The sequence below is a fragment of the Urocampus carinirostris genome, chromosome 4, assembly GCF_059441175.1.
Source record: "Urocampus carinirostris isolate Australia breed hairy pipefish chromosome 4, RoL_Ucar_1.0, whole genome shotgun sequence".
Taxonomy (NCBI): domain Eukaryota; kingdom Metazoa; phylum Chordata; class Actinopteri; order Syngnathiformes; family Syngnathidae; genus Urocampus; species Urocampus carinirostris.
Genome location: NC_142352.1, coordinates 32,480,331 through 32,498,369, shown reverse-complemented (window position 1 = coordinate 32,498,369; position 18,039 = coordinate 32,480,331). Strand labels below are relative to the sequence as shown.

General features: G+C 39.2%; 1 protein-coding gene across 2 annotated transcripts in view; it reads left to right on the top strand.

Moving 5' to 3' along the window:
* Positions 1 to 18,039, top strand: part of itgb6 (integrin, beta 6) — a 38,087-nt gene that overhangs the window by 547 nt on the left and 19,501 nt on the right. Inside the window, exons 2-9 of one of the 2 annotated variants that reach the window (XM_088333244.1) lie at positions 9,955 to 10,125; positions 12,436 to 12,515; positions 12,603 to 12,801; positions 12,878 to 13,124; positions 15,778 to 15,940; positions 16,025 to 16,186; positions 16,257 to 16,352; positions 17,206 to 17,295. In XM_088333244.1, coding sequence (XP_088189370.1) covers positions 10,071 to 10,125; positions 12,436 to 12,515; positions 12,603 to 12,801; positions 12,878 to 13,124; positions 15,778 to 15,940; positions 16,025 to 16,186; positions 16,257 to 16,352; positions 17,206 to 17,295 — 1,092 coding nt within the window. In that variant the 5' untranslated portion in view covers positions 9,955 to 10,070. Of the gene's footprint in view, positions 1 to 9,954; positions 10,126 to 12,435; positions 12,516 to 12,602; positions 12,802 to 12,877; positions 13,125 to 15,774; positions 15,941 to 16,024; positions 16,187 to 16,256; positions 16,353 to 17,205; positions 17,296 to 18,039 lie in introns of both variants that reach the window. The other variant, XM_088333243.1, reaches the window with a different exon arrangement.

Here is an 18,039-nt window from a genome sequence, read left to right as displayed (position 1 = left end):
TACACTACGGCTTTACACGAAGATGTACCACTTTTCGCCCTTTCATAACAATAAAAATACCGCGTTTTCCAATGTAAACAACATGAAATATTGGCTCTGGATTCGTATTTTAGTCTACAACCGCTTTATTTGTAAGTCTTAAAGTGTAAGTGAATCACTCCGACCATTACATTGGATTTCTGTTTGATAAAACAAACACATGTTGTTGTTGTTGATGTTTTAATTATTTTGGAGATATATTGTGTTTTGTGTGTAAATCTATCGCTTTTGAAGGTCAAATGGTTAGCATGTATGCCTTTATTCACAAACAATGGCATTCATACCTGTCGACCTGTTTGTTTTTGCCGTGCAAAGTACGTTTATCATGCATTTTAAGACGTGTATGCCGTACAAGAAAATCTGTACGGGAAAACGCAAATTTGTCAATGATCGGTACCATCCGGTATACACCGACTATCACGAAACGGCAAATCAATCAAATAAACGAGTTCGCCGCGGTAGCCTCTATCTCATTATCGTTTTTGTTTTCTTTGCAAACAAAGCGAGCGGTTTGATGTGGTGAAAGGAAGTCCGTCTCTTTTTGGAGAACCGACTTTTTCGGCTGAACTCATTAAAGGGAGCTCTTAAACAGCTCACTTCTTTGATGCATTATATTACGAATCATTAATGTTGTATAAAGAAGTTAAGAAAAAAGGAAGTATAAAAGGAGAAAATGAAAAAGACAGGTTTGTGGTTATCCCTTTAATCAGTATATTACCAACAATAATTTAATGCAGAAAATGAATGAATAATTTGAATAAGGAAATGTATTATTCTACTTAATTATATATGCATGTATTTTTTCCTTCCACAGTGAATGTCCAAGCTTCTTAATTTTTGAACTTTTTTTATAATAAACCTCATTCATGTCGAGCAACTCAGGATCTCACAACAAAATGTTAATTAACAATATATATGATATAACAAAACACATGTACAATATAACATGTTAAATTACATAAATAAACACGTTTGTAAAAAAAAAAATATGGTGTAAGATTTTTTTTGTATTTTGTAAGGGAAAATATGACATTTTGTAAGGGCATGGAGCCGTGGAGGTTGACAGGTATGGGCATTGAATGTGCTAACTGGTTGTCAACAGTTGAGTGAATGCAGCTTTACACTGAACTAGAGGTAAGATCCAGGCCCAAACCCGACTTGAACCCGGCCAGAATTCTGGTTTCAGGTTGTTGTTTTTTTCTTTCGTAGAAGATCTCCACAGCATGATCTTACTTTTACTCACCTATTTATTTAGATAAAGAACACAGTTTAACTCCAAATCCATCCATACATTATCTTCACCGCTTATCCTCAGTAGGGTCGCGGGGGTGCTTGAGCCCATCCCAGCTGTCATCGGGCAGTGGGCAGGGGACACCCTGAACTGGTTGCAAGCCTGTTGCAGTAACTCCAAATCACTTAATCCAAATAAATGTTCATCTTCAGTTTTGGGGTAAAAGACACACGGGTTCCTCTTTCCACCTCCCTCGCGTCAGACGTATCTTCTGCTTCTTGCCGATAGCTTACAAGCTTTACAAACCTTTTGCTTTTTTCAACAAATATTTCACTATTTGCAGCTTGTAATCTGCAGAAATGGATTTTATTTTCGGTGCCATTTTGTCCAGTTTCCCTTTCACTTTCGTCCGGTTAAAGTCGCCAAAATGTGAACTTCTGCAGCAAACTGTTCATTTTCGGCGCTGAAGTACACACGGCCAAAGTAAAGCTTTGTGTTTACTTTATACATATGGGATTGTATGAGTTTATATGCATGTATGTCTGTGTATATATATCAATATATTTATATTTGCCTTGTTTTTGTAAAGGGGTGAGAGCTAATAAGCTAAGCTTCTTCCCAATCATTTCAAAATACGTCTTTTGTTTTCTATTACTTTGTTTTGTGGTTTATGTAGCTTACTCATTTTTCTTTTTTACATATTTACATGTTTTCATTTGCTGAAATGTTTTGACCGTGATCAGGAAGCCTTGCATTGCTCGTGATGCATATTCAGAATAAATAAATGACAACGACAACAACAACGAAAACTTTGGCGGTGAATCAAAAATTCAATTTTATTTAGATAGATAGATAGATAGATAGATAGATAGATACTTTATTCATCCCCGAAGGGAAATTCACATTAAGGCTCAGTTATCATATCAAGTTAAGTTAAGTAGTCCGTTGGGTTTGGACGGGTTCGGGTTTATATACGCGCGACTCGGGTCAGGTCGGGCTGAATTTGCCAGGCCCGATCTTACACTGAACCAACTCACCACTCTATACAAACTTAACACTTGGTCGGCACTTCTTTAAATAACTTTGGATAGAAACAACCCTGAGACGTACTTCTTTTTTCAACATACTCAGAGATTTGTGGCGAACAGGATTAAAACATTCAACAGGCCAGATGCGACCCGCGGGTTATATCTTTGACATGCCTGTAAAAGCGTGATGATGAAAAGACAACATGCTAAATGAGTGACCCTTAAAAAGTCCGAGGGTGGTGTGAACAGTTGGGAAAATTGGAAGAAAACTACATTTGAGTTTCCAGTTAGTGGAAACATTTTCCTCACCTGTTGCTGAGTTATTCTATTTGTATCCATCCATCCATTATCTGCACCGCTTGTCCTCAGTAGGGTCGCGGGGGTGCTGGAGCCCATCCCATCAATCATCGGGCAGTGGGCAGGGGACACCCTGAACTGGTTGCCAGCCAGTCGCGGAGCACACAGGGACAGACAATTCGCTCGCTCATTCACACCTAGGGACAATTTAAACCGGCCAATTAACCTTCATTGCATGTTTTTGGAATGTGGAAGGAAACCGGAGTGACCGGAGCAAGCACGGGAAAAACATGCAAACTCCACACAGGGGGTTTGATCTAACTACCTTAAAACTGTGCCGCACACGCGCTAACCACAGCGCTGCCGTGCTGCCTTATTCTATTTGTATGTCATAAATATTATGCTCAGGTACAAATCTACAGGAATTGCAGGCAGAAATGAATTTAGGACTTAATAAAGTAAAAGAATGGTTTGATAGAAACAAACTCAAATTAAATGTTTAAGAATCAAAGGTTATGGTATTTGGGAAAACACCAAAAGACATTAAGATACAAATAAAGATCCTGCAGGTAATGTTTTGATTAAAAAGAGTTTAAGTTTGTCAGAGTGATTAAGAGTTATATAAATAGCAAATAATCCACATAGCCTGCATTTATTGCTGTTATCAATAGATGCAGGCATATATTTGACCAAAAAACCCTTTATACCAGCGGTGTCAAACTAATTTTCACTCGGGGGCCACGCGATAGAAAAAACATTCTCTTGGCGGACTAGCAGTTTAGAGAGAAAGAAAAAAAGAGAGAGAAATAAGAGAAAGAGAGGGAAGGAAAAGTAGAGATGGTGGGACAGAGAAAGAGAGAAAGGGAGAAAGAGGGGGGAGAGCGAGAGAGAGCGTGAGAAGCAAAGAAGAGAAATAGTGAGAGAAGGGGAAAGAAAGCGAGAGAAGGAACAAAATCCAAAGAGAAGTAGAAAGAGAGAAGGGGAGAAAAGAGAAGGAGAGAAAAGAGAAGGAGAGAAAGAGAGAAGGGAAGAAAGAAAGAAGGGGCTAATCAATAGAGAGAGTGAGAAAGAGAGGAGAGAGAAGAGAGAAAAGAAAAAAGGAAGAGAGAGCAAAAGGAGGTAAAAAGACACAGAGAAAGAGACAATGAGGAACAACGAAAGAGAGAGAGATAAAGAGTGAGGAAAAACGATAGGAACAGAGAGTGAGTAAGAGAGAGAGAGAGAGTGTACAGCATTTGTGAGAAGCACCTGGCTTTGGCAACATCAAGTGGATATATTTCGACCTGCAGCTTGTTTTTCTCTTGCGCTTCTCTGAGCGTTGTCTCTTTTGGGCACATGTTTAAGTATTGTATTATTTTATTCTACAGATGTTTTTTTTTTACTTTTGCAAATATTTTATTGTTTCCTTTTGACAATTTTTTTTCATTTTCTTCATCTTTTTTTTGTCGTGCCTGAATAAAAAGCCACAAACAAACATGAGATGTCCGCAAAGACAAGACTGTCTTTATCAACCGCTTTTGGAGCTTTTGGTCTGAAAATATCCAACTATGGTGCTCACTCCAAATACTAATAAGATTTTTTTTGTTCTAGTCTCGATTTAGGCTGGTTATCAGTAAAGGAAAAGTGTGCAGTAGTTGACAAATACCTCTAACTTGTACTTTAACATCAAAACTATTTTGCATAATGCTAATCTACAATTTCAATAGTAGACCATGCAGCATCGTAATACCGTTCTACTAGTTTGCCGAAAAGATATGCAACAGTAGATTATAACTATATACACAGACGCTGCCCGACTTACAAACGAGAACGATACTTTTGAATGTGTAAGGTTTATATAAGTATGTTGAAGGCTTGCTTAAGTAACCTGTATTGTTTTGTAGTAAATAATAAACATTTCATAAAATAATATGTTCTATAAAGATAATAATTATTGAGTTTAACTTACTTTTGAAAAATGCGCTTCAAGAGTTCCTCCTCCGAAAAAGTGAAAAAAAGCATTTCCCCCATGTTCTCAACCCCATCGAGCTTTCTTATTCCAATTTCATTTCAAAAGAAACGGCTCGCCTCTTCTTTACACTTTACACCAACCATATCAAATGGATGCACGAGATATTAAACAATGAAAATGTCGAGGTTCTTAGCTGGCTGGAGATAGTGTAGACATAGTATAGACAGTATAGAAGGAAGCGGGTGGATGCTGGGTGAGCTCTCACAGCGCCACATGCCAGTGGCGGCGAAAAGAAGCACTACAGTACTGTGTACTCGGAAAAAGGTGCACACAGCACAAAATCTAACTTACAGCTATGTCCGGATATTTTTCCACATCCCGAAAAAAATGTTCGTATCTACCGTTTTACGTAAGTCAAATGGTCGTAAGTAGAGGAGCGTCTGTAATTCATTCTACTAAGAGGTCATAATAGTTTTCAAAGCACATAATTGCAGAAATTGCTATATTATTATTGAGCAAAGAAGAATTTTGTACTGAAAATGAGTATATGAGTGTTACTGTACTGTATTTTTTTTTAATCTAGTTATTTGTTGTTGTTTTTTTTTTTACATTTACTTAGTGCTCCTCCGTCACTTTTTTCAAGGGTGCGCAATCTCATTGCGTTGCAGGCCGCATTTGGTTAAAAAATTTGGCCCGGACGCTGGGCCAGGATGAAATATGCAATGATTTGATTTTTTGGGTATCAGCCCATACAGAGTTTCGAATCCTACCAATCTGGATAATGGTCACACGACATCTCAAGCTAAATGCATCCCAGCATAGCTTTGTCAATGCTTGCAACGGCTTCTGTTATTTAGACCTTCAGATCATCCATGTCTCTTGGAATAGGGGGCACAAAGAGCAATCCTTTCAGGACATGAGATCTTTATCAATCTGCCCAGACCGTCCAATGCATCTGTTGTTTAGGAAAATGAACTCAAGAGACTCTTTCTCACTCTATCTATCCATTATCCAGTTTTCCAGCATGTGGAGGTATGTCTCGCCATTGACCTTTGGGGGATTTTGCTGATGTTCGAGAAGTTCATGTGGGTTTTTAGTACCTCATATGCGAGTGTTATGCTTGCTAACGTTGCCATTTACGTGGAAAGTTGCCTCATTGCGAAAAACAAACAGGTTTTCAAAGCAGTCATCTTCCATCTTCTGTTGCATTGCAATGCAAAAGTCGCAACGACCTGGTTCATATGTGTCCTTCAACTGTGCTAAATGTACCCTGTAAGTTGTCATGTGCATTCCTCTTAAGACACACCAAACAGTTGTTGAAGGACACTGAAGTTCCCTACTTGCTCTTCGAACCTGGGGCTGTGCTGGAAAGCAGTTTGAACTTTTTCAATCACGTCCTCTGAAGTTGAAGGGCGTCCCATTCTTTTAGCTGGGTATAGGCACCCATCGGTTTGAATTTACCGTACTATCTCACTATGGACTTCCTCTCTAGTGGCTCCTTTCTGAATTGTCTGTGAAATGGACGTTGAACAACAGTCATTGAATCCGTTTTTTTTTTTTTTTTTTTTTTTTGCAAATTCAAGCACACAAAAAGTCTTTTTCTGGTTGAGTGAACGCCACTAATGGTTTTGAAACCAAAGAAAGAAAATCAACAACCTTACACAAAACCTAATGTAATTTGCTTTATCTTACTATCATTCATAGTTTAGGAGATACGAGGACTTTAAGTGTGCCCCAAACTTTTGGAACACCCTGTATTACACAATGTCCCTTTAAGTGTGTATTTTTATTACTATCATTGTATATCCCTCACATAAAATGGTTTGAACTGATTTAATCAAGATTTGCAAATCTTAGCATCAGTTGGCATCTTTGCACTGATTTACATTTGCAACCTCAGAGCGAGGGCTAGCAGAGCATGGATGCTAACTACTTCTCAGTCTTGTCTCCCTGGTGACTGTCATGAGCAATGCAACCGGTAAAAAATTCACACACTGACACTTGAAGAGTGACAAAGTGAGGCAAAAATAGAGCTAGCTGAAAGGGCTTGAGTGTGTAGGAGGCCATTCAAGCAGCAGGTCCATGTACGAGTGCACTCTTTGCCCTTATTTGTTGAACAATTTAGCACAGATTTTACACACACACACACACACACACACACACACACACACACACACACACACACACACACACACACACACACACACACATACATATTTATATATATATATATATATATATATATATATATATATATATATATATATATATATATATATATATATATATATATATATATATATCAGGACCAGAATGAAGACAGAACCCACTTGCGTGCGTTTCTCTGAGTTTTATTAGGAAGAAGGGAAAGGGTAGTATACACGATCCGTAGATCGTTGGTCGTTGGGAGCAGGTAACTCAGACGCGGAAGTGGTATTTCCTTGGCGGGCGATGGCGGTGTTGAGAGTGGGGAAAAACAGATCGGTGGCCGGGACAGGGGAGCAAAAACGTAGTTAAGTTCAGAAAAGGGATCGGAGCCGGGAATCAAACAGGAATCAAAACAGGAGATAGTCAGGGTCGGAAGGCTTGCCTAGCGTACCTGAGGTTTGCAGACGGACTGACAACGGGTGACAGCATCCAAGGCAGTTGGGGCCAAAGGAGCAGACTCAGGTGCCTCGCATCAGTAATCATGACAATATCATTCTTTCTTTCACTCTCTCTTCTAATCTTTCTCTCTCACAATTTTTCTTTCTTTCGCTCTTTCTTGCAATCTTTCTTTCCCTTTCTTTCTCTCTCCCTCTCTCGTTTAAAATTGTTTGTGAAAAGAAACAATGGAGAACAGGCAGTTTTAAGGAGACCACACCAGGCAGGTCCGGGATAAAGTTGTGGAAAAGTTCAAACCAGGAAAGGAATACAAGAAGATTTCTCAACATTTACACATCTCCTGGAGCATTGTGCGAGTAATAATATAGAAATGGAAAGAGCATAAAACCACTGCAAACCTACCAAAACCTGGCCGTGCTTCTATACTTTCAGTCCAAATAAGGAGAAAACTGTTCAAAGAAGCAACCAAGGGGGGCATGATCACTTTGGAGGACCTGCAGTCCTACTCAGGTGAGGTGGGACAAACACCATCATACCTGAATGATTTTGAGCTAATCCGTAAGTAATAATGTGCAAATATTTCTATTTCAAGATGTGCAAAACTTATAGAGACATACCCAAAAAGACTTGTGGCTGTGATCGGAGCAAAAGGAGGTTGTACAAAGTATTAAATCAAGGGGGGAAATATTCATGCAAAGCTTAGTACTCCATTTTTTTTTGTTAGAACAATATAACATGTTGAATAAATTTTATATCTTTTAACGCTTGCCTCTCACGTGTTGTTGATTCTTAGATAATATTTTTTAATGTATAAGTTTGTGACCGGGCAGCACGGCGGCGCAATGGTTAGCGCGTGTGAGGCACAGTTATGCGGTCATGAGATCGAACCTCCTGTGTGAAGTTTGCATGTTCTCCCGGTGCTTGCGTGGGTTTCCTCCGGGCACTCTGGTTCCCTCCCACATTCCAAAAACATGCATTTCGGGTTAATTGGCCAGTTCAAATTGTCCCTGCAGCACGGCAGCGCAGTGGTTAGCGTGTGTGCGGCACAGTTCAAAGGTCTTGGGAACCTCCTGTGTGGGTTCAAATCCAGCTACCGGACTTCCTGTGCGGAGTTTGTATGTTCTCCCCGTGCTTGCGTGGGTTTCCTCCAGGCACTCCGGTTTCCTCCCACATTCCAAAGACATGCATTTCAGGTGGATTGGCCGGTCCAAATTGTCTCTAGGTGTGAATGAGCGAGCGAGTTGGCTGTCCCTGTGTGCCCTGCGATTGACTGGCAACCAGTTCAGGGTGTCCCCTGCCCACTGCCAAAAGATAGCTGGGATGGTCTCCAGCAACCCCGCGACCCTACTGAGGATAAGCAGTGCAGCTAATGAGATGAGATGAGAAATTGTCCCTAGGTGTGAATGAGCGAGTGAATGGTTGTCTGTCTCTGTGTGCCCTGCGATTGGCTGGCAACCAGTTCAGGGTGTCCCCTGCCCACTGCCCGAAGATAGCTGGGATGGGCTCCAGCAACCCCGCGACCCTACTGAGGATAAGCGGTGCAGATAATGAATGGATGGATGGAAGCTTGAAACCTGAAATATGGAAATATGTCGGAAAGTCCTTGGAGAAGCCCAAACCTTTGCGAGGCACTGCATACTAAGTAGGTTCCACACTGAGAGGAATAGGTACAGTGCAAGGAGTCGGTACTTCCCCTTCAAGAGACTGACAAGGACCCCACTAAGATTTTTCCGGCAGGTGTCAACACCTGAAAATTGGGGCCTGCTAGCTTGTTTTGAAAAGGAAGTTCACGGCTAAAACTAAGAAACGTCTGGCCAGGCGATGATTCATATTCAGTTCGCTGGTGCAGTTAATAATTGATGTCCTGTTATGCGCCACAGCAATAAAGCCTTGTTTGCAAAAGGTGCGGCCACTCCAACCTAATGGTGCACCTTTGATACCTCGATTTTGTAATTTCTATTGAAAGTGATTTGAATTTTTTCATTGGCGGAGCATTTACATAGACATGTGCTCTTTGGCTGTGACCGAGGTTGCGCGTGGCATGTTCAATACAGTTTAAAAGTTGGGTGTCATTTAGTAAATGAAGAATGAATTTAGAAAAACATTGTGTATTATTTAGTGCTTTCTAAAAAAACTTTATTATGGAAAAATTATAAAAGTTGATTTAAGTGATACGCAAAATAAACAAGAAAGATTGCAAGAAAAGAGCGAAAGAAATAACGATTGTGGGATAGAGTGAGAGAGTGATTATGAGAGAGAGCAAAAGAAAGATTACGAGAGAGAGCAAGAGAAGGAAAGAATGCGAGAGACCAAGAAAAAGAAAGCTAGAGAGAGAGAGAGAGAGAGGAAGAGAAAGAAAGGTTGTCAGAGAGAGAGGGGGGGAAGAAAGATTGTCAGAGTAGGGGGAGAGGGGAGAGAGAGAGAGAGAGACTGTGAGGGAGAAAAAAATTGAGAGAGAAAAGAAGGGAAATATATAAAGATTGTTAGAGAGGGCAAAAGAAAGTAAGATTGCAAGAGAGATATTTTGAGAGAGAGAGAGAGAGAGAGAGAGCGGGAGAGAGAGAGAGAGAGAAAGAGAGAGAAAAAAAGAGAGAGAGAGAGAGAAAGAGAGAGAGAGAGAAAGGGAAAGAAAGAAAGATTGCGTGTGTTTTGGGGGGAACCGGCTACCAATGGGTGATAAGCCGCTCACTTCAAAGAGCCGGCTCATATAGCCTTTTTGTTCTCGAACGACCAACGACAAAAGGTGAGGCCCCGAATCAACTCTTCCTGCCCCCCTTCTGCCCCGCCCCTTTCTCCTTCGCCAGGTAAAGGTGAACAGGATTGGGCGAGCACGGAAAGACTCGAGGCTGTGTGACCGTGGCGGACGCATTTCGCGCGTGGAAATATGACACAAGTTGAAGTCACGTCACGGACTTACTAGATGGGGATTCTCCTTCTGGGCCTGCTTCTCTGCTACTGGATCACCATGGTGGAGGGTGAGCGCACAAATCTATGCGCGTGTCTGTGTGCGTCCAACTAAAACTAATAAACAAGTAATTAGTTATCCTTTCTAGTTACCTCATTTAAAAGTATAGGGATACCCTCCAGATTACTGACATGCAAAAGTTGCAACTCTGAAAGTAACTACCTAGTTACAAATGACCACATTGAAGCAGGACTGCAACTAACGACTATTTTAATCGTAGACCAGTCACCGACTACTGAAACGATTATTTGAATCATCGGATAATTATTGATTTCTTTTTATAATTTGGCATACATTTGCTAAATTATTTGGCAAATTAAAATAAACACAAGAAAAAATGGGTACAATCAAAAATCTTTTATTGAACGTTCTCCAGATTCAAATAAACAAACCAATTAGACACTTTGTTAGGTCAGTAGAGACATAAAACCATAGATAAACCTCAGTACAGTCACGCAGTGACAACTGCAAAGTAAAATATACTCAATACTCATTAAAAAAAAAAAAACTCACTTTATTATTTCCTATTCGAGTGTACCGGAGTAGTGAAAGGTTTGGCCTGAACCTCAGCTGAGTTATTTCATCTTCTGCTTGTAGTAAACTTAACCAAACTTGGAATTTCTCATCCAACACTATAAACCAAGTGAAAGTGTTTTATTTTTTTGGACAGTTTGTTATATTTATTGATAAAGTTGTTCAAAGAATTTTTGCGTTTTTTTTATAAATTTATTCCACGTATTGTGGAATACATCTTTTTAAATCTGTTTATTGAGATATTCATGTAATTATTTATTTATTCATGTGTTTCTAATGAAAGTCTTTTATTGATTTCTTCGTTTATATAGTCTTAATGGAAACATTTAATTGACTTATCATTCATTATCCTCATGTTGAAGTTTTTGAGTTTTTCCTTGCCCTTATGTAGGTTTTAGATCAGGGGATGGTGTAATAATAGTCAGTGGTTTGCAATAATCTGTGGTCTGTTCAGCACTTTTAAGACTTCTTGTAATTAAGGGCTATACAAATAAACATGACTTGGCTTATTTGTTCATGTACTTATGTAACTTATTTCAAATAATTTATTTATTTTTGAAGGAAGCATTTCATTTTCATCCATCAAGTTATTTATTCATTAGAATACATAATTAATTTGAATTTAGAGTAGATCCAAAAATATCCAAAATGCAAAGTTTTTGGGCAAACAAAGCTTTCAAGCCATAAATTTGTCACAAAAGGACGAAACGTCATCGCCACTAAGTTATTTTTTAAAGTGAGTCTTCTTATGGGTTCTTCTTGTGAGCCCTGTTTAAGCGGAATTTATCATTTCAAGGTCCAAAATTCTCGTACCACATCGAGAAGGCAAATGGCCACCCGGAGATCTCATGTGTCAAACTCATGGCCCGCAGGCCAAATGTGGCCTGCCAAATCATTTTATCTGGCCAGTGAGACAATGCTGAGTGAAGCACAAGAGAAAAATGAGCATCGACCGATAACCCACAGTTTTAAATATCTCAGCTGGATGTTGCCAAAGCCAAGCGCAACTCACTAGATCACCCAGAAACATTGGGGAAAACTATCGCTTTGTTATTTTCCGTACAATCAAACTCATGGACGAGCTGTTTAAGGCGATACAAAAAATATGAAAAAAACATAATAATAATAATAACGGCACTTGGGTGTCTTTCCAGAAGTTTAAAGAAGCTTTAGCTCTTTTCTATCATAGATATGAATTCTAACAGCAAAGTTACCATATTCAGGTAAACATTTTCATATAAAGATAAAAAGCATAAAGATGGTAAAATATTCAAATCAATCATTTCAATTAGTGCTTTTATGCTACATTCGCCACTTTGCAGTCTGTATGAGTTTTCCCCAGTTAAATAAACTGTATTGGGAATAAATTAAATTGTCATTTGGATTTCTTTGTTTCATTTATAAATGCACACCAGATTAAATATCAGTGAAGGAAAATAAGATTGAGGATGAAACAAATCTTCAATAATCGTTTTATGACCAAATCTTACATGCATGAATCACAATTTAATCGTGAGCCTCCGAAAAGAACTCCGTCTATCGTTAGTGTGATTGTTTCAGTCAGTTACTTTTGACAGTAGATGTCACTAACGCGGAGCTTCAGCTATTGATGGAGAAAACTATTTACTGATTATTAAAAAAATCAAAATGCATTGCGTGAAGCAGTTTATTCTTAAATTTTTTTCATTTTAGTCGTTAGATTTTTTTTTTTTTTAAGTTTTCAAAATCACAAAACAGTGTGTATTACAATACAGAGGTTGTAAGAAATAAATTTTGTGTTTTGAAGGATCATGTTCAGCTGAGAGCGCTGTGACTTGCGACCTATGTCTCCAACTTGGTCCGCACTGTGCCTGGTGTACACAGGAGGTCAGCAGCAGTAACAAAAACCATAGATCACATTCAAAATACGTCATTTTTTGCGCTACTGCGTTACGTGAAATTATTATTTTACAGAATTTCACAGACTGGTTGTCGGTCAGTAAACGATGTGACACACCGGAGCGCTTGCTGGAAAAAGGATGCGGCGGTGGCCTTCTGGAGTTTCCCATTTCGGAGGGAGAAATCCTACAGGATCAACCACTTGGGAAGAGGAGTGGCAACCTGAATCTCACTCAGATCTCCCCACAAAAAATGACACTCAAGCTGAGACCCAGTATGCCATTTTCAATATCGGAGAAAACTTGTCTTTGGAACTCCATAAAGTATGTTAACTTTGATTTTTGGGACAGGCAGTAAGATGACTTTCCAGGTAAAAATCCAGCACACTGAAGACTACCCAGTGGACCTCTACTACCTGATGGACTTGTCAGCCTCCATGTTTGATGATCTGAATATGATAAAGGATCTCGGTTCAACTCTATCCAAAGAAATGGCCAAGCTCACCAGTAAATTTCGCATGGGTTTTGGCTCTTTTGTTGAGAAACCCGTCCTGCCCTTCATCAAGATTACAGACGAAGAACTGCTCAATCCTTGCAGGTAACGCAAAGATGGCTGATTCTAAAAAAATGGGCATGATGTTGTATGAATGAAGGAATGAATAAAATAAATGAATGGCTTTTGTTGTAATTATACAGTAGTACAACATAATTGGAAGGCAGCTCCTTTCAGTTTAAAGACAAATTCAAAACAGATAAAAAGGTGTAAAAAGATAAGAAGGTAAAAAACAATATATAAACCCCGGAACGTTCCTGCAAAATTTGCCTAAAACCCAATCCAAGATTTACCCAAAGTAAACTGAATGCTGTTCTTGAAGCGTTTGGGGAATATGGACGGTATGAAGGTTTTCCTTCTCACCTGAATTTTTTATCTTTTAATATAATGCCCGCAAAATAGTGTAGCATGGGCATCTTACCTAAAAAACAGGTGAGACAATAGCTTGAAGTCTTACCAAATACCTTGTCAAATTCAAGTTAACAGCTATAAAAAATCTGCAATCGTGTATTTTACTTTGTCCTTTTTTTAGACATTTTAAAAGAGTTGTCAGTGTTTGACTTTTCTTTCCAGGAGTCGATCAATGATTGTGAACACTTGCGTGTAATAATGGTGCGTAAAATTGGATCCAGACACAGTTGCATTTACCCACGATTAGTTTTGGTTCTGATTTGAATACACCCCCAGAAAATGGCATAAATGTATTTTCATTGGCTAACCAACGTGCCAATCATCATTTGGTTCAATTACTTCTGCCTAAAGATATTCAAAACTAACTGGCAAAAATAACTAACAGGACCTATCAACGAAAAACATACGCAGCATCAGCGGTAAAAGGCAAGGCAGGCTGACCCAAAAACAAGCAGTGAGCTACCAGTCTAACCGGGAACCAACAATGAAAAACGGCTACGGGGACAATGTGACCGTCCTGGAATAAACCAATGGACACGGCAGGCTAGCCAATCAAAGAACATACTGTGTGCAGCTAACGGGGGCTAAGCGTAGCAAACAAAACCGGAATCCCTCGGCAGCCTTAACACTAATAAGGTGCTAGCCTGACAATATCATACCAACTGTGACACAAGCACAGAAAAACGCAAAGGAAAAGCCACTATTGCCAACTTAAAAGGAGGCTAAGGTAAACAAGGAACACAAGCTGTAACAGCGGAAGGTAAACTTACCCTTGTAGCTTTTGGAATTTGAAGCATCTAACTCTGATACAGTCACAAGGTCCCGAGCCATAGGGTTATCAAAGTTTCAATTTCCCGAAGCAGAAAAAAGCAGTATGCAATCGCTGTTCATTTCAATCGTGGTCTGTTTCGGAGCTGCCTCCAATGTTGTGTTAATGGAATTCACCATTTTAAAAGTGTTGTATTCCTCAGATTACATCACAACTCTAGAGAAAACAAGCAAGATGGATCAACTTTGAAACTAAATTTCTCGAGTCCTCTGACGTGTGGTATATTTTGCAACATCTCTGCATAATTGTGGGGAGGAACATTACACGTTCTGTACCTAATTGGAGAAAAAAATGGTCTTTGTGAATACCTTTAAAAGTTGTGTCCGTAACTTTGAATATATTCTACTTTCTGATACCATCTTCTGGCTGAAATCATAATTGCAGCCTCTGTCAAGCTACCTGTGTGCCACGTGCATGTACATGTCTCTCTTGGACAAACTCATCTTTTTATGGGGTTTGGCTTGGCATTAGGGCTGTATTTGAAACAGTCCTTTTTTATTTTCACCGTCTTCGGATAAATGAAAACAACTTGCACTAACGTGAAATCGCTCCTGCCCCCGGCATCACTTTCGTTCAGCCCGTGGGCGTACGTAACCAAACCTCCAAGTTTAACACAAGCACCCCCCAAAATTATAGCACTTTTATAACCCATGTTTCATTAATAAAGCACAAGAAAGGCTTGAAGACCATGAAAAACACCATATCAAATATAAAAATTAAAACAAAACAAAAATAGGAACAACGCAGCTTTGGAAATACGCCACTGCATTCAAATGGTTCAGTCACCTTGATTCCTAGCACCACTCTTGCCCCCCTCCTCGCTCCCTTTCGCTGGGCTCGTGTCACTTGCAGCATAACGGCAGAGTCTGTGGAGGCTTTGGTGTATTGCAGTGAGAGTATGCTAAAATGAATTTCCAAGAGTGTCACAATTCATTGAAAAAAGGCACATTCAATTAATAAAAACGGCCTTAAACAAACATTCAATTGATAAAAGCGGCCTTTTAAAATAAAAAGCTAAATATCTTAATGAAAATGTTCTCAAAATTGAATTTTACATGTTTTATCCCTTTAAGTGAACCAGCTAGACATTCTGCACCCCCAAATCTCTGAACCTAAAATCGCCTCTGGTCCACCCTAATGTGCTTAGTGGCCAGAACATTAATGATACAAGTAAGTTAAGAGCAGGCAGGTATGGTAGAAAAAATGATCTTTGAACTAATTTGGGCATTGTTAACACATACATAATAGAGAAAATATTTAATTCAATTTTAGGGGAAAACATTTATATTAGCCTATTACAAATTTCCAAATTTCTCCTTCATATCCCGAAGAACTAGCTCCAACCTAAACCTTTGTCGTGTCATCAATAGGGTTGCTAATAATGCTTGGTAAAATTTTGCAAGAGGTAGACATGAAATGTTTGGTATGATTTTGAAAATGTTTTCTTCATTGCAGTAGCGCCGACGCGACCTGCCTGCCCACGTTTGGCTACAAACATATTCTATCCCTGACGAGCAACACGGACAATTTCAACGAGATGGTCTCCATGCAGCACGTCTCCGCCAACATTGACGTTCCTGAGTGCGGTTTTGATGCCGTCATGCAGGCTTCCGTTTGTGGGGTGAGAATGACATTTCAGCCCACTCGGATGTGTAATGATTTCAGATCAAAAAAGTTAGCAGGACCAACAACGTTTTCCTGATAGGACAGGATAGGCTGGAGGAACGATTCCATGCGTTTGCTGGTGTTTGTCAGCGACGCTGACTCACACTTTGGAATGGACAGTAAAATGGCCGGCATTGTGATTCCCAATGACGGCCAGTGTCACTTGGATGCCAACAATGAATATTCCATGTCTACCGAGCAGGTTTTGAGCAGATTTGTTTTCATCTTGTTTGTGTTAATTTCCTTACTCTCAATGTCTTTTTCCTATTCAGGAGTATCCTACACTGGGCCAGCTGAGTGATAAAGTAGTGGAAAACAATATCTTACTGATATTTGCTGTGACAGAAAAGCAGAAGCAAAACTATGAAGTAAGATATTTCTCCTTAAAAAACATGGTTAAACAGTATTCCCTCGTTTGTCTTGGGGCTTGTGTTTAAAATATGTCAGAGGATAATCAAAACCAGAAAATTAGAAACCTTTTATTAATTCATTTGTTACTCAAGAACAATGCCAATTAACAGGCTCAAGTAATTATTTGACAAGTAAAAGTACTTTATAAAGTTTCTTTTACAAATAACTTTTGATTGTCATATTATCATTTTAAACATAATCTTTCTGTTTTATTGCACAACTGTATTGATTAAGAACCACTCTAGTTTGCGTCATACTTTTTAACCACCACTATCAAAGATTTTTGAAAAAGCGCCAGGGAGCCACTAGGGAGTGAGGAAGACCTGCATGTGGCTCCAGAGCAAGTTAAGCGGGTAAAGAGGTTCAACTTTGTTGGCAATAGAAAGTATCTTCCTCTATTTAGCTAATCAGAGTGAATATCACAATGCACAATGAAAATCCGCAATGTAGCAAAACCGCTATAGAAGAAGTGATTAGTGTATTAGAGTGGACACCAGTTTATTGATAGGTAGAAATCATCATCTACAAGGGCTTTAATTGCATTCCAGCAACCTTTGTCATAAAAATGGTTAGCTTAATATTAACATCAATCAACATGGTAATTGAAATCAATTACCATTGTGGTTACAATAGTTATAATATGTCCTACATTTGGTTTACTTACGCTAATGAACATGTTATTAAAATTCATTGTATTTGTTTAAACAAGAGCGCAAAAGTAGAACCCGTGTGTTTCACAGTGCAGGGCTTGTGTGATACTAGCCTTGCTATTTGCCTGAATACTCTTTCTTCTTATTCTCACTGTTACAGAACTTCGCAGATCTGATACCTGGTGCGACTGTCGGAGTTGTGGCCACTGATTCCCGCAACATCCTTGAACTGATTTTAACGGCGTATAAAGTAAGTAATGTTGTTTGTACTTGTAAAAAGTTTCCTAGGCGTTTTCCTAAATCCCTTTTTCATTCTTTCTCCATTTACTCTTCCTTACACCTCTCGGGAATTTGCGTCAGCGTGTCCCATAACAAGTCTCGTCTTGCCCGACTGTTTGATGTGTTTTGTGTCTTGCTCATTTTTCTCGGCAACTTGTGCTCGTTGGGCTTTTCTGTAAATGTGTCTCGTGATGGCAAATTTCCCATCATTCAGTGACAGTTACGTGATTTGTGGTCCATTCCAGTTAGTCTGCTTACTTGAGCGTGACCAAAAGGTGCAGACTTTCTTATCTTCCTGGTTAATGTATACAAAAAAATCTTGGAAGTAGCTTGGCCATTTTTATTGGTACTTCAGCTCTATCTTAAAGGAATGGACTGGAATGTCAATGTCATTGTGCTGTTGTGGTTTAAAGCAACTGCATTAAGCATTATACATGTACAGGTACACTCAAAGTTTATGTACTAGTATGCTGCTCGTCCTTAAACGAAAGACTATTCAGTACACATCCACAACAATCCAAATGCGCTTACAGATATACCTAGATAAGATTTTTTCATACTTAAAGCAAAAGTCCCCTCCTAGTATTTCCGAACAATACAATATTCTATGGTCCACCCCTAATTCAAACAAGACGTTTAGATAAACAATATATTTGTAGAATATGACGTATGAAACAATGCCAACTACCTCAGCGGCCGTTTTGTCCCAAAAAAA